Raw genomic sequence first — 15,551 nt, forward strand, 5'->3', positions numbered from 1 at the left:
TTGCCCTTTCAGCAAAAACTTCGTAATGATTTTTACCAGTTGGCTTAATGCATGGTACGAGAAGCCAGATTAGCAGGGAGGTTGGTAATTCTTCCTCTGGCTCTTGTCAGCCTCTCAATGAACACAGCCCAGGGCTTCAAAATGATCACTTCCCTACATGGGGCTTTTTCAAAGTCTGTGAAGTTCCCAGAAGGACAAGGGGTCATTATGTTTGAGCCAAACAATACTGCACGTCTACTGGCAAATATACCAATAGCCCAAGTACCAACACACCGACTCTCTCATTTTAGAGGTCATGTTATTCTACTGTTGTTACAGATGGGTACCGCTTAAGCTTATCACTGGTGGATTTTAGCTTCTGATTGCCGCCCACAACCTCATTCTAAGTTGCATAGTTTCTGTTGTACACAGCAGCGTCGTGGCTTGACATGAGTATTAATAATGAGATCCAGTTTCCCTCCCCACTGCATTTGCCCTTACTTGCATTGGCAGGCTTCTCTTTCAGATTTGACTTGCACACCCAGAGATTGGTCTCTGCTATCTGCTTGGATACACACCTCTTTGTATCTCTTGTACGTAGCACAGGGTCTGAAATGCAGTCAATTTAGCGGTTAGATATGTGGCTTTCAGAATCGGTCAAACACGGCTTTCGGTCCAAACTCCACTACTTAAGAGCTGTGTAACCTTAAGCAAATCCCTTTCTCCCCTGGTCCCCTTATCTGAAATACAGGAAAAAATCGTAAAGATATCAGGAGATTACATGGTGAGTAGTAACTACTCAATAAATTGTAGCTGCTATCTATAATACTAATAAACTGGACTACATATTAATGCAGAAGCATGTGCACCTCAATGTGCATATACATATACGGTCACATGTATAAATATCTGTTCACACCATTAGTGGCAAGGAGTTGGCCATTTTTATCTAAGGTGACAAATTAAGGTTTCAAAAGATCTAAAGACCACATGTAGTCCCAAGCACTGAAGGATTTTATAAAAATCATTATTGCTGTGTGATGTGTGAATACCATCACAGGAGCAGTGAATGCCCGGGATGGAAATCTATTCCTGAAGAATAGCCAGCCAACAGCAGGGTGAAGGCTGATGGGCTGCTGATGACTCAGAGGAGCTGTGGTGTAAGGCAGTGAATCTAATGTCCTTAGGAGAATCTGTTCACCTATCTCTTGGTTAAACACAACCCTCAGATGGTTGTCCTGATTCCCAAATAAATGGAAACGAGGTGTAATGACTGAAGCAATATTCTGAATTCAACTTTATTTGCAATAGATAAAAATATGTGAGGCAGAATAATCTGCAAGGCAGATTTATGCCAAGGTGCCTCCGGAGTTCAGTTAAGCTTAGGAAGTATTAATATGAGGCCTCATTTCCCTGGTATGACTGTGAGTCCATTCCCTTTATCACTTGTTTGGGGAATAGTCTCGCTGTTTCCATAAATGAATTATGGCAACATTTTCTGAAATGATTAGCTCCTAATGTGGCTATGGAAGGCTGTCGTTTTGCTCAACATCCATCTTATTTAACTGGTTGGAATTTCAGGTACATGTTTCTGAAATAGGCAATAGCTTCACATTTCCATGAGCAATCTTCCGTGGAGTTATAGAGGTGGACTATCCTGTGAAATTGATCATTAGAGTGTTGCCTCTAAAATCCCAGAAATCTCATCTTTAAACTGCAGATGAACAAGCCAGAATCATTGTGTCTTAAGCATCTTCTTCTTAGGGCAAAATGATCATCATCTCCACTTTGCACTGTGCAGCTCATAGAGAGAAAGAAAAGTTTGACATGGAAACTGTAGCACTAGGAGATGTGGGCTGGACTCAATCCTGCTTGCCAGGACACCATGCTCAGTCATTACCAAGAACCCAAGGACAGTGGCCAGACTTTCACAGAATGATTACAGAATGGCTGTTTAATTCCTCTTCTTCTGATGCAGCCAGTTCAAGCCCAAACCAAGTCCATGAGACCCCTGGACTGCAGGCTGCATGGGTAAGAGAGAATGGGGATATGACATACACCCCAACTTTGATGTTGACTAAAGATTACCTAGCACTGTAGTAGATGCTCGATAAATATTTGTTGCATGAAACTATGAGTGAATGACACACCTGACATTGCTTGGGACATTCATTAATCATTGTTAAATAAAATCTGGCTGCTTTTCACTAACACAGGCTGCACAGAGTTGCCCACCTGAGAAGCAGCTAGAGGACACAACACCTGCAATTTGGAGTGAATGAACTTGTGACTTTGTTTTCTCTGGCCATAGCACCTTAATTCATGCGACGGGTCCCTCCCTGTCTGCAGACATATTGACTGCTCATTGTATATTGATTTCAGCTGCTCTGGAAAATGACTGCCTATTTCATTAAGGCCCACATCACCCCTTGGCCCTCTGCAGTCAATTGTGCCTACACTAGGCAGCCTATATTTTAAATTAAATCATCACCAATTTACCCTCCAAATCTTGGATAAATAGTTACAGTTACAAGATAGAAAGCGATAGAAGCGCCTACAAGTCAGGTACTACTATCATTTTTATAAAATCCTGTTAATCCTCAGAAGCAACTCCATTATACAGTTGAGTAGACAAACCTCAGAGAGGGGGAGTGATCAGCCCGAAGGCACACAGCTAGTAGTTGTTAGAGCTGGGATGCAAACCCAGGGCTGACCAGCTCCACTGTGCAACACTGCCTCGTGAGGTCTCAGAACTTCTGAGCGTGAGGATACCACCTGGAGGTAAAGATAGACGCCTTAATTCCTTTGTTTCCCCCCTGCCTGTCTCTCAATGGCACCCAGTTAGGGACTAGCTGTGTTTGTGGTCCTAGAGCAGCTGGCATGGCTGGGGGATCCCGGGTTCAGGTCATTTGTGGGACTGGAGGCCTGGCTTGGGCTGCTGCCCTCTGTGACCTCAGAGAGCATCACAGACCTTCACTCCAGACACCAGCTCAGGGCATTGACCTCTGGGGACAGAGTCACTGAGATGGTTCCCCATGCTGGCTGCAGCATGTACAAAAGCCACCTTTCCTTTTTATCGCTTTTGAGGCAGTATTTGCGTAACATTTTTTTTCTTTTTTATTGTTTTTAAAAGTACAGAAGTTATACACACTCATTTTACAAATTTTTTTAAGGTATATAGAAAAAGCCTTTTTTTATTTTGCTATAAAGAATGTTAGTGTAACAATTGGAAAATCTGAATATATGTAGATTAGATATAGCATTGTACCAATGTTAATTTTCTGTTTTTGGTAACTGTACTCCGGTTCTGAAAAAGACATCCTTATTTTTAGGAAAAACACATATAAAATATTTAGAGGTAAAGGAGCAACCTGTCTAGCTTTCAGTGTTTGAGAAAAAATATATATATATATATATGTATAGAGAGAGAGAAAATGATAGAGCAAATATGTATAAAATTTATGGAATCTGGGTGAAGGATATGCAGGAATTCTTTGTAACTTTTTTTGAAATTTTTCCATAAATCTGAAGTGATTTCAAAATGAAAATTTTGTATATATAGAAGTATGTATATATGGGGAAAAAGTGAAAAACCCTCTATGCAAAAGCATAATTCAGTTGCACATCTGGAGAATTTAGTTTGAAAGCAGTCACTAGCTTTTATTGATAACTTGTTAAAAGAATCGAGTTATTAGAAGTGAAGTCACCTTCACTTTCTGACAATCCCTCCTCCCCACTGCAGACACCACACATGCACACACACCCATCCTTTGTAGCACATACCCAGGGGTGAACCTCCTGGCTTGCTCTGTAGACTGCAGTAGACCAGAGTGGAATGCCCCGTAAGATATCTTGAGTCCAAACCACTGTTTTGTTGATAAGGACACTGAGACCTTGAGAGCTAGACCTTCCTAAAACTAGGCAGCTGCTTAGTAGCAAGGATGGGAGTTCAACTGAATAGTTCATTTATACCCCGTTCCTTCCACAAAAGGTGCAATGTCGTTAAGCATCAGGATTAGGACCCATGATTTCTGGTTCTTAATCTAAGGACCTTTCCTCTGTACTCTAACTCCGCTGATTTGATTACTTACAAGATTTTACACAAAAGATAAATTAAGAGTTTATTCATGGTTTTTCAAAAGGATCCACAAGGAAGTTTCCTTTATATAGTAAATTTCCCCATAGAGCTTTCAAAAGGTGATTTGATTAAAAAAAATAATAAAAGTCATTTTACATGCAGCTTTTCAAAGTAAATCTTCCTTAGGACTCTCATTTCACCCAGTAGTCAGATGTCGTGTTAAAATACCCCATCAGCTGGGCAGGTAAGACTTGGTTCAGTTCAACAGGCATTTATAGATCACCCCTGGATTGCCAGGTACAAACCACAGAGAACCCAGTGATGAGTTCGCAGCTCCGCCTGACCTCAGGGAGCACAGTGTCTAATAAGAGAGGCTTGGGAAGGCAAGCAAAATCAATGATAGCACCCAACACCATGTGCTGCAGGCAAGTTAGGTGTAAATGCTATGGAAAGTCAGAGAAAGAGCCTCTTTATCTGGTGGGAGGGAGAGAGTGTAAAGGAAAAGAGATCCTCAATGAGAAGGTGACCTGGACCTTCATTTCAGTGCTGCTCAATAAAGTAGGCCAATCAATAAAAAATCAATACTGGCTTCTAGAAGGTCCCACCTAAAATTAGTAATGGGAACAGATCCTGACTCTCAATTTTAAGCTTGTTCCAATACTTGTCTATCCCAGAAGAATTAGACTTTCTCCTCTCTTGATAGGCAAATATATACATATAAATATACATATATATCACATATACACACAATTTTTTTTTCTTTTAGAAAATTCTTTACTCTGAAAAGAAAGCCAGATTCTTTCTTAAATAGTTTTTCGTTCTTTTATTTCATGCAATGTGACTAGGTAGGATTTATTTTGCTCTTATTATGTGCTAGGCACTGTACTAAGCCATTCTTTGTGTAATTCCATTTGTTACTCCCACCTTATGACATAGTAACCATTAACATTCCCATTTTCTAAAAAACGAATGGAAGCCCAGAGAGGTGAAGCCAATGCTGGAGGTCACACAGCAAGGAAGAACCAGAGCCAGGATTTGAATTCAGTTCTGTCTGGCTACAAAACCTGTACTTCATCACTCAGGTGTGCTGCCTCCTTTAGTGGATGGAACATGAAGGAGGGGAGCATGTGAAACCCTAGGGGGAGGTGTGACTACTGAGAAGGCAACCTGTACTCACTGGTAGTAGCAGTTAATTTACAAAAGTCAGTGTCCTGAAGTTGGGGTCTAGTAAAAGAAAGGGGATCCCACTACTATGAGAACCAAACCCCTTGAGGCTCCTTGTGTGAATTTCTCCCGAGCATCCGCTCTCTGGAAGCCAGCTCGCTTGCACATCTCTGGCATCCTCACTTGGCTTGATGTTATCAGAGTCCGTTTAGGTTTCAACAGTAAATTAGAGGGCTTGTGGGTGCTGATTTCCTGCTTCTCTTTCGTATCCTGTCATTAACCCAGCAACCCCCGAAAGCCCAGCAGACATGAAGGAAAGCTCATCTTATTAGGTTTAAAGGTGAATAATTTCTTTGAAATTCTTTTGTATTTTTAATGCACTTCTTTAGCTAGTTGCCACACTGTGATTGCCAGGGTTATTTTGGTCTCTGTCAGAGGCCCATAAACTATTCCTTCCCGGGGGTCTTTTTTCACTACATGTCTTCGTTACTGGGTCCTTTTTATTATATCCCTTCCCCCAAAAGGCTTTAATTTGGGAGTCTGACAAAAGTAGCATTTTTAAGTAAAAATTAGTTTCCAATTTATAGTAATCAGAGCTTCTGACCAACTTGTGATAACAAGTGTTTCCTCCCCTCATGTGTCATTGTTTCAGCAAAATAAACCACACTCTATTTAGGCTTAGAGCCTTACAGATAATAATATTAACAATAGCTAATTTTTATCTAGTACTTACTTTGCGCCAAAAATTATTCCAAGAGCTTTGCATGGATTAACTCATCAAATTCTCATAACAACCCAATGAAATAAATAATAATAGTGTCCCAACTACACAGATGAAGGAGCTGGGGCTCAGAGAACTGATACACTTGGTAAGTATCAAAGCTGGGAATTGAACCAAGACACTCTCAGCCCGGAGTCTGTGCTCTTAGATACTATGCAATATTCCTCCCCTACAGAGAGGCATTCCATGTCCGTTAGACATGCTAGCCAACCTAAAAATGTTTGAGGAACAAACCCTCTAGTACCCATGTAAAGATCTGAACCACTCAGGACTTAACAGTTGTTTCTTTTCTTCTTAAAGATGTTGTGTGATGGAAGCTTCTAAACTCCCCTTAGGAGCCCATTCCCTAGTTTTATTATTCTACAGGTGAAGAGTTTCTTCTTAAAGTCCAAACTAGTGTTTCTCCTGCTTTATTTTAAGCCCTTGTTGATTCTTTATTTGATCTGCTATTGAGCTAAATAAAAATGAAGCGTCACCTCTCTTGTTAAAGAAAAAAGGAAAAAAAAATAATAATTTCGCACCCGCAAGTCACTCTGTGGTTTTCTTTTATAATTTAGATATGGAAAACCTTCAGACATCCAGAACTGTCACCTCTCCAATTTGCAGTTGGGGAAACGGGCACCAAGGTCATGTGCGGGTCTTGTCTTAACGCAATAGCTAGATAGTAACAGAGCCAGGGCTCCCGAGTCAGACAGCTTCACTCACCTTTCATGCCAGTCTTCAGCAATTTTATAACCTCTTCTGATCGTCCAAACCTTTTGCAATGTGTGGTGGCCAAATATAGATAAATATTTTCGGAAGAGGCCGTCCATTACAGAATGCAGAGGGGAGCTTGTTTCTCCTTCTCTGGCCATCAGACTGAAGAAATTTTCAGATCCACAAGGCCACCAAAGTGATCAATTGAAAAATGAACAGACCCTCAAAACAAAAATCTCTTATTCTTTTTGTATTTGGTTTCAATTGGTTTAGAAGGTCTCAAGAAGATAGGGGATTGTGACTTTATATATTTTTTCAAGTTCAGAATCCATTTGAAGGAATCACAAATGACCTTTATAAAACTAGGTTCCAACTAGCTTTTATTCCCATTTTAGAGATGAGGAAAATGAGGCTCTGTGAGATCAATTAACTTGCTTTCGTTGGGCACTAGTGACTCCCAGCTTTTCCTTAATTCTGTGTTTGCAAAGAAAACCACGTTCAGAAGTGGTTGGAGCCACTGGTTGGTTCATTGTTATCAAGAAATCCTCTTTAAAAATAGGTATTTCTGGAACTCCTATTATTAAAGTTCTGAAGGATGCTGAGTGTGGCATCCTTCAGAACTTCAACCAATGTTTTCTATATAAACAGTTTCAAATAATGCAGCAGAGATGCATTAATGTCACTATGAGAGAGGGCTGGTTTCTGCATGGCTCTTAGATCCCTCCTTCTAACTCAAGGATGGGGTCACCCCAATATTAGGTCAGCCTGAGATGAAGTCCCCATTTTCTATTGAGTTATTTTATTTACTTTGGACTAATTTTTATTCACTGTTGCTTCTTTTTGTGTAATTTATGAAAATGTCAGAGTACAATGGAATTGTTTGTCACTGGAAAGAATAATTAAAGGCTGCAAGAATTAAATTTGATGCCAAATTAGTATGCCTGTCTCCTCCCCTGCTGATAATTTTTACATACCAGTCGCATTTGGAGTTGTTGGAAGCTTGACATGTACTTTTCAGACTCCATGTCTTATTGTATTGGATCAGTAAAGAGTAATCACAGAAATTTTAGAATGCATTGTGCCAATATTTCAGATGCCCTGGGGTATGAGTTTATAGCTTTGTTATTAAAACCTAAGTGTTTTAAGCTGTGACTTAAAGAGAAATTTGCCATGAGTTTAATCTCCCTATATATTTTTTTAAATCCTGGCATATAGTTAAACATAAATGTAGAGCCAACTAATGTATACAAATGTCACTGACTTGATGTCAATTCCTGTTTTCCAGTGCCCTGGTCATTGAAAAATAGCAGCATAGACAGTGGGGAAGCAGAAGTTGGTCGGCGTGTGACCCAAGAAGTCCCACCAGGCGTGTTTTGGAGATCACAGATTCACATCAGTCAACCCCAGTTCTTAAAGTTCAACATCTCTCTTGGGAAGGATGCTCTCTTTGGTGTTTACATAAGAAGGGGACTGCCACCATCTCATGCCCAGGTATGACCATGCTCTATATAACCATGCACTTAAAAAAAAAAAACCACTTCACACCCACTATGATGGCTATAATTAAAAGATGGACAATAACAAGTGTTGGCAAGGATATGAAGAAATTGGAATATTGATACATGGGTAAATTGGTACATTGCTGGTGAGAATGTAAAATGGTACAGCCGCTGTGGAAACGAGTTTGACAGTTTTTCAAAAAGTTAAACATAGAATTACCATATGACCCAGCAATTCCACTTCCAGGTATATCCCCACAGAGAATTGAAAACAATATTTTTCATAAAAATGTATAAATGAATGATCATAGCAGCATTATTCATAATAGCCAAAGAGTAGAAACAACCCAAATGTCTATGAACTGATGAATGGATAAACAAAATGTGATATATCCATACGATGAAATATTATTCAAACATAAAAAGGAATGAAGTCTTATTACATGATAGAATGTGGATGAATCTTGAAAGTATTATGCCAGGTAAAAGAAGCCAGATACAAAAGGCCACATATTGTATAATTCCATTTATACTGTCCAGAATAGGCAAATCCATAGAGACAGAAAGGAGATTCATGATCGCCAGGGGTGGAGGAAGAGGGAATTGGGACTGACTGCTAATAGGTATGAGATTTCTTTTTGAGGTGATGTAAATGCTCTGAAATTAGATAGCTGTTATGGTTGCACAACATAGTAAATATATTGAAAACTACTGAATTGCGAAATTTAGTTGATGTGAATTGTATCTCAAAAAAAAAGGTAATATCCCTACCTGACAAAGTCAGCTTTGCTAGACCTGGAGGTTAATCCTTGGGTACTTTTTTGTTATTCAGGTGTTCTTATTATTGGATTAATTTGTTAAAATATCACTAGGAGACATCCCACTGTATATGAGAAGAGTGATGTAACATTAAACGAAATTCAGCTGCTATTTCCCTGTGACTTTCCTGTTCTTCCCTGTCCTAAGTTCCTTGGGAAGTCTTTGGCACTGTGAGAGAGAGATTATTCCCAGTGTTGGGAATGAAGAGATTGGATGATAGTATGGATTTCATGATTTTTCCTCTCATCCCTCCTTTAATTTGTCCTGGTAGAGATTTTATTATGCAGATCACATAAGATAAACTAATACCCACCTAGCTTGGGTGTCTTTTCCAATAAGAATTGTATATCCTGCGGAAAACCAAGTAGAGTTTTCCCACCTCATTTTCTTTCAAATCCAGCAAGTACATAAACATGTATATTAGCAAAATACACCAATGGAGGGAAAACATCCTTAACTGCCCATTATATCCAGTCAAAGCTGACTTGAAAATGTATAGGAAAGTATTCATCTAGAAAATTCAATTGGAAGAATTTAAAGCTTTAAACCCATTGACAAATGCAAAGCAGTGAGGCCACCATTTCTTTGTCTTTAGCTCATGGCAGACATTGCTAATCAATGACTGCACTTTTTCCTCCCTGAATTCCGTGCACAAATACCTCCAACAGAACCCTCAGGGCAGCCACTACCAATTGACCAGTGTTGGCTCTCAAGATGAAACTCATTTGCAATCCCATCTTGACAGCCTGAAATGATCGATATGAGGGACAGTTTCTTTTTTGAGCAAGGAGGGCTGTGTAGGATTTTATTACCACCCACAACCCGTGTTATAGGGACCAATATGTAAGGTGGTAATCAATATGTCCTCCATCCATCCATCCAGAAAAATATTTATTGGTCTAGGCACTGATTATTCAGAGATGAGTTAACATAGCCCCTGACCAAGCAGAACTCCTGATACAGAAATCACATCTGCTCTTCAAAGAGATTTTCATCAAGAGAAAGAGAGGAATTCAGCTGAGAGGAGTCCCTGAGGCATTTGTGTAACTTCTGGCCAGACGGTAGGGTGCTGCTCTGGGAAGTTATGCAAATTGTTAGGTGGTCTCCTTGACCTTCAGGCTCCACTGACTCCACTGTAGCATAATGAATGATTTACAGTGGTGAAATCTGCTTATTGGCCTTATTTGAGTAAGTTTGAATATGCCTCTGGACACCGCTGAGCATAACTTTCCTCTCAGCCAGTTGGATGCAAGGAGCTTTGCTGGGGAAAAACAGTTCTTCCCCACATTATTCCAAAGCAGTGTTATCCCCCTTCCCTTGCATGCTCTGAGCAACCAGAATCATGGAAAAGCCAATGATCATGGCAAGAAAAGTAGGTAACTCTCTGTGGCTGAGTGATAGTGGACAGCAGGCAGAAACATACTCTACCTGCTCTCCCTGCTCTTCTGACATTCAAGACTCAAACCCTCAATGACAATGTCTTTTCTTCTTTTGTGGCTACACTACACTGTCCATCTCCTGACAACCCGGGGATTGTTCTAGTGATCGTCCTCTCAAATAGCTCCACTCCAGGGACAGCCCCATCACATTTCAAGGGAAGGAAAATGAATAGACATGGGCTGATGTGCACTGAGGGTTTTAGTCCAGCTGCCAATTTGGGAGTTTAGTGTGTGTTGGAGGGTCAAGTAAGTGAGACAGTGCAGATGCTTGGAAATGCACAAGACAATATAGGGGCGCTTCTTTAAAAAAGAAAGAAAAAAACCCGACTCTCTACACATTCATTCCCTGTCATTACCTGCACTCATGTCCGTTTGATGAGCTACATTTCCTTGAGGAGACAGTGCTCAGCTCCTTGCAGGGATAGGCGACGCACACACGTCTCGAACCATTATAGAATTTCTCATTTCTATTGGCATATCCTATCAAGGAACATGAGTTCTATAGGGATTGGCAGTCTTGCCAAGGTGACTCATTTGAGCTGGAAAGAGAAAGAGAAAGGTGGGAAGGGGGAAGAATATGAAATTCTATTGGCTGTATTGCATAAAATGGCTATGCTTAAATTTTATTGAGTATCATGATCTGACCAAAAGCCTACAAGGTTTAGTATCCTTGTCCAAGGATATTAAATACAGAGGAGATCATTTCTTACCTGCTTAAATTTCCCAAGAATCAGAGTCTGTCCCAGTTGACTTTTTGAAAGTAGCTTTTTACAGTGATACAGAGGTAGCGTGGCATAGGGAAGAAAGTCCTGGGAATGGAGGTTGGACTGAGGGTGGAGGCCCTGCTACATGTTAGTCAGGTGACCTTGGACGTGTCCCTTAACCTCTGTTAGCTTCAGTTTCTTTGTCTACCTGTTACTTGGCTCACAGTGTTGTAATTACACAACAACAGCAAGGGTATGATGGGAAAACACTTTGTAAACTAAAGCACAGTTAAAACTGATCGTATACGCGTTTCATTGTGCGTAGAAATTCTGCCCGGCCCTAGCAAATGCTGTATAGAAATAGGCAACTATGTAAATATATCTTTTTAAAGTAAATTTTTCTAATTTTTTTTCTTCTTATGAAAGAACAGTGTTTTCATTGCAGAAAATTTTTAAAAATATTAAAAAGAGAAACAAAAGTAAAAACACCCATAATTTGAAGCAGTTCCCTTTTTCTAAATGTTTATGTATGCTTTTGCTATAATAAAACATATCAGTTGCAGTAAAAAAAAAAAAAAAAAAAAACCACAACGGGGCCAGCCTGGTGGCATAGTGGTTAAGTTTGCATGCTCTGCTTTGGCGGCCTGGGGTTCGCAGGTTCAGATCCTGGGCGCGGACTGACGTACCGCTTGTCGAGCCATGCTGTGGCAGCATCCTGTGTAAAGTGGAGGAAGATGGGCACAGATGTTAGCTCAGGGCCAGTCTTCCTCAGCAAAAAGAGGAGGATTGGCAACAGATGTTAGCTCAGGGCTGATCTTCCTCACCAAAAAAAAAAACAAAAAAAAAAACCCAGAGGCTATTTCTTTTTTACTGCATACCAGAGGTTCTCAACCAGGGGCATTTTTGCCCCATCCTGGAGGCACTTGGCCACGTCTGGGAATATTTTTGGTTGTCACCCTGGGAAGAGGTTGCTACAGGCAGCTGGTGGGTAGAGACTGAGGTTACTGCTAACCACATGCAGGGCAGCCCTCAACAACAAAGAATTATCCAGCCCAAAATGTCAGTAGTGCCGAGGTTGAGAAACCCTACTTCACACGTTCATCTTGGGTTAAAGAAGACTTTGCTCAATGTCACCATCCTTCAAGGACACTGACCTACGGAACCTCCACCATCAGGAACATGACTAGTTCCACACAGCAAGGAAGGAGAAGGTGGTAGATTGTGCACCCATCCCTCAACACTTCCACTTGGAAGTGACACATATCATTTAAGCCATTGTCATATGGACCAAAACAAGTCACATCCTACCTTCAGTGGGGCAGGAAGGAAAATCCTATGGTGTCCCTGGAGGAGGAGCACCAGATCTATCAATGAAAAGCCCTAATGACTGACAATAAAATGTTGGGCTACCTGTCTTCATGGCTAGTCTTTGTGTACACCCTTAATTCTTTTCCTGAAGGTAAACCCTTAAGGATTTTATATGAATTGCCAAATTGTCCTTTTAAAAGTTTGCACCACTTACTCTCCCTACGCTCCTACCCACCAGCAGCAATGTGTAAGTGCCCATTTTATTTACTTGAACCCTTGCATAGACTGGGTATTATTATTGTTTAATCTTTGTCAATTTAAAAGGTAGATATTATATTGTCTTTTTGCATTTTGACATGCTGCATTGCATTTTTTAAGATCTAAACCAAAAAAAAAAAAAACAGTCAATCGAAGCCGTTCGTAACCTACCAATTTGAAATCTTATGGGGATGGTGTTTGTAAGGAAGCCTAGTGCATCTTGCCAAATATTTGAAATCCTACAAACTCTGTCAGATTTGCTCAACCCTGGTTCTAGAACAGAAACAAATCAGACTTTAAAACAATAATCATCGTCTGACCTGGCTACAGTGATAGGCATTGAAGGAAATCTCAGAAGCTATTGCTGCAAGTCAGGATCTTGAGTGGTTAAGGCAGTGAGCAAGTTTGCTTGACAGTTCATCACTGATTGCTACTGATATGTCAAGCCAAGTGAAATCCTTTGTGAGAACGAGTCAATAATTGGCAAATTAGGTACATGATTAACCTGAGACAACAAGACTTAGTTACCGCTTGGGAGCCCTGCCGAGACTTCACCTTCTCCACAATCCTGTTTAGCAAATATTAAAAATGCCTATTTCATCACTGAGACTGATGGAGCCATGAGCCTGGTGACTTCCAGCGCATGCAACTGGGAACACAGGGTGGGCTTACAGCTCCCATGGGTTGGTTAGAGGGAGGGACTAGGGATTGAATGGCGCTGAGATAGAAGCAGACACTGTCAACCCTGAGTGCTTTACACTTAGATGTGTCTGTGGAATGGGAAGCAAAACTATCCACACGTTAAACAAAAGAAGGGAACTATTTAAGAGACCACAAATTGCCCCATGATCATGCCAAGTAAATGCAAATATGGCAGATCGAGCATGTATAGACCAAGATAAAATGAGCCAAGCAAACATTCCTATTTGTCCTCATCAGCAGAATTCCCCTAATGACATTTTTTAAAAGCAAATTTATAGATGGTGATTAGTGGTGTTAGCTTTTGCCAGCTCAAATTTATCCCTTTCCAATGCAGAGCCTTATTTGAAAATGAGCTCTCTCTTTCCTTGTCCCCTTCTCTCTTACCTGAGTAAGTAAACTGCATGCAGTTTCAGTGAGAGGGGGGACTAACAGGATTGCTGGCGCACTGGCTCACCCGAGTGTTCTGAGCACCCTGGTTCTGTCACCATGCCACTATCTCTGCACCCTCCCAGTGCCCATTAACCAGTCAGGATGCTTTCCCCGGACCTCACCCTTCTTGTGGAGCTGTATCCTGTGAGGTTAATGTGGAGGGAATATCAGAGTTTGACTGTCAGCTTGCTTGCGTAGCACATCCAAAAATGTCATTTTGGAGGGAGGCTTGTTTTTACAGGCACGTGTTTCAGACCCTTCCTTTGCAAAAGAGCTTGAGGTATAAAGAAAGATTTTGTGAAACCAAGAGAACCTTGCTTTCTTCTGTATTGGACTAAAAGTGCTTTTGGAAAGGTCTTCTTGGGAGGCCCCCTGTGATTATCTGGTGGCATCCTAGCAGGAACCGAAACAGCCACTTAAATCTGTGGGCACTCTTGGGCAGCCAACAAGCAGAGCGAAGGAGAGATCTCAGAGGTTGCTTGAGTTTGACAAGGGACCCAGTGTTGAGGGGGTGCATGGGGAGGGCGTTGTGAATGTTTTTCAAGAATGGCAATGCGTGAGTACGTGGAACTCAGGAGAGAGACAGAAACTGAGAAAACAGGGATGAGTAAGAGGGGGCAGCGCCAGATCACATATTTTGACTGAGCAGAGTCTCGGAGGTGCTGTAATTCAGGACTTAGCAGATTTTCTAGGCAAAGACCTTTATCTTCAAGTGAAATCTATGTAGAACCCCTTATATAAAACAAATAAAAGTGACAGTTTTATTAGCATAAACATAGTTTATAGTTCACATCCATATTTATTATTATAATGTTAATCTCTGTAGATATAGATATGTTTATTATGTGTGTGTGTGTATGTATGTAGCTGTAGAGAAAGAGAGAGACAGAGAAGCAGAGAGAGACTAAATTCATGAGGGTGGTCACCTCTAGGAATAGGTGAAGAGAACAGAACTGAGAATTAGGTTTAAAAAGTACTTGTTTTTATCCATAATAAAACATTAAAGGGAAGGCAGGCCCCCTCTCCATCTCCAACACACACACGCACACACACACACACACACACACGAAGACTGGAAATAACTATGACAAAATACTAACATTTATTCATTTGAGTGGTTGAAAGACAGGTATTTGTTACCATATTCTTTATACTTTTCTTAATTTTGGTAATCTCTCTCCCTTTAAGAAAAGTGAAGCTGTGACTAGCTTGAGTCTATTTTAAGTAAAACAAGCATTGAGAGGATATAGATGGTGACTGTAATCTTATATCACTCTCAAGATTCAATTTATTTATGTACTTTGTTTTGTTTGCACAGTTTTGAGAAAGATCACAATGAATCTATACAAGTAGTTGCAAGTAGCAACAGTATTGTCTCTAATTGTTTCCCTCTCAGGCTCTGGCTACTCTTCAATTAAATTGATCTACAAGCTTGAAAGAAGTGATAGAAAATAATTGTTTCAAGGTTAAATCACTTAAAATATCTAACAACTACTGACACTTCTTGCCTTAGATACAGAAGTAGAGAGGTTGTACCCCAAACTTAAAATAAGCTTTGAAACTCTCTTTAAAAAAAACAAAAACAAATCCCCAATATGGGACATGTTACACGTTCATTTGAAATCGCACTCCTGGTTTAACACCCAGGCACGAACTCCTACCTCTGCTCTGCCTGGGATCTGGTTGAACAAGATT

The 15,551-nt window shown here is 40.5% G+C and overlaps 1 protein-coding gene across 2 annotated transcripts in view; it reads left to right on the plus strand.

The window, feature by feature from the left end:
• Window positions 1–15,551, plus strand: part of TENM2 (teneurin transmembrane protein 2) — a 571,867-nt gene that overhangs the window by 377,664 nt on the left and 178,652 nt on the right. For both annotated transcript variants that reach the window (XM_058545548.1, XM_058545558.1), the window contains exon 6: window positions 7,984–8,189. In XM_058545548.1, coding sequence (XP_058401531.1) covers window positions 7,984–8,189 — 206 coding nt within the window. The remainder of the gene's footprint in view (window positions 1–7,983; window positions 8,190–15,551) is intronic.

This window comes from Diceros bicornis, chromosome 1 (assembly GCF_020826845.1).
Source record: "Diceros bicornis minor isolate mBicDic1 chromosome 1, mDicBic1.mat.cur, whole genome shotgun sequence".
NCBI classification, from domain to species: domain Eukaryota; kingdom Metazoa; phylum Chordata; class Mammalia; order Perissodactyla; family Rhinocerotidae; genus Diceros; species Diceros bicornis.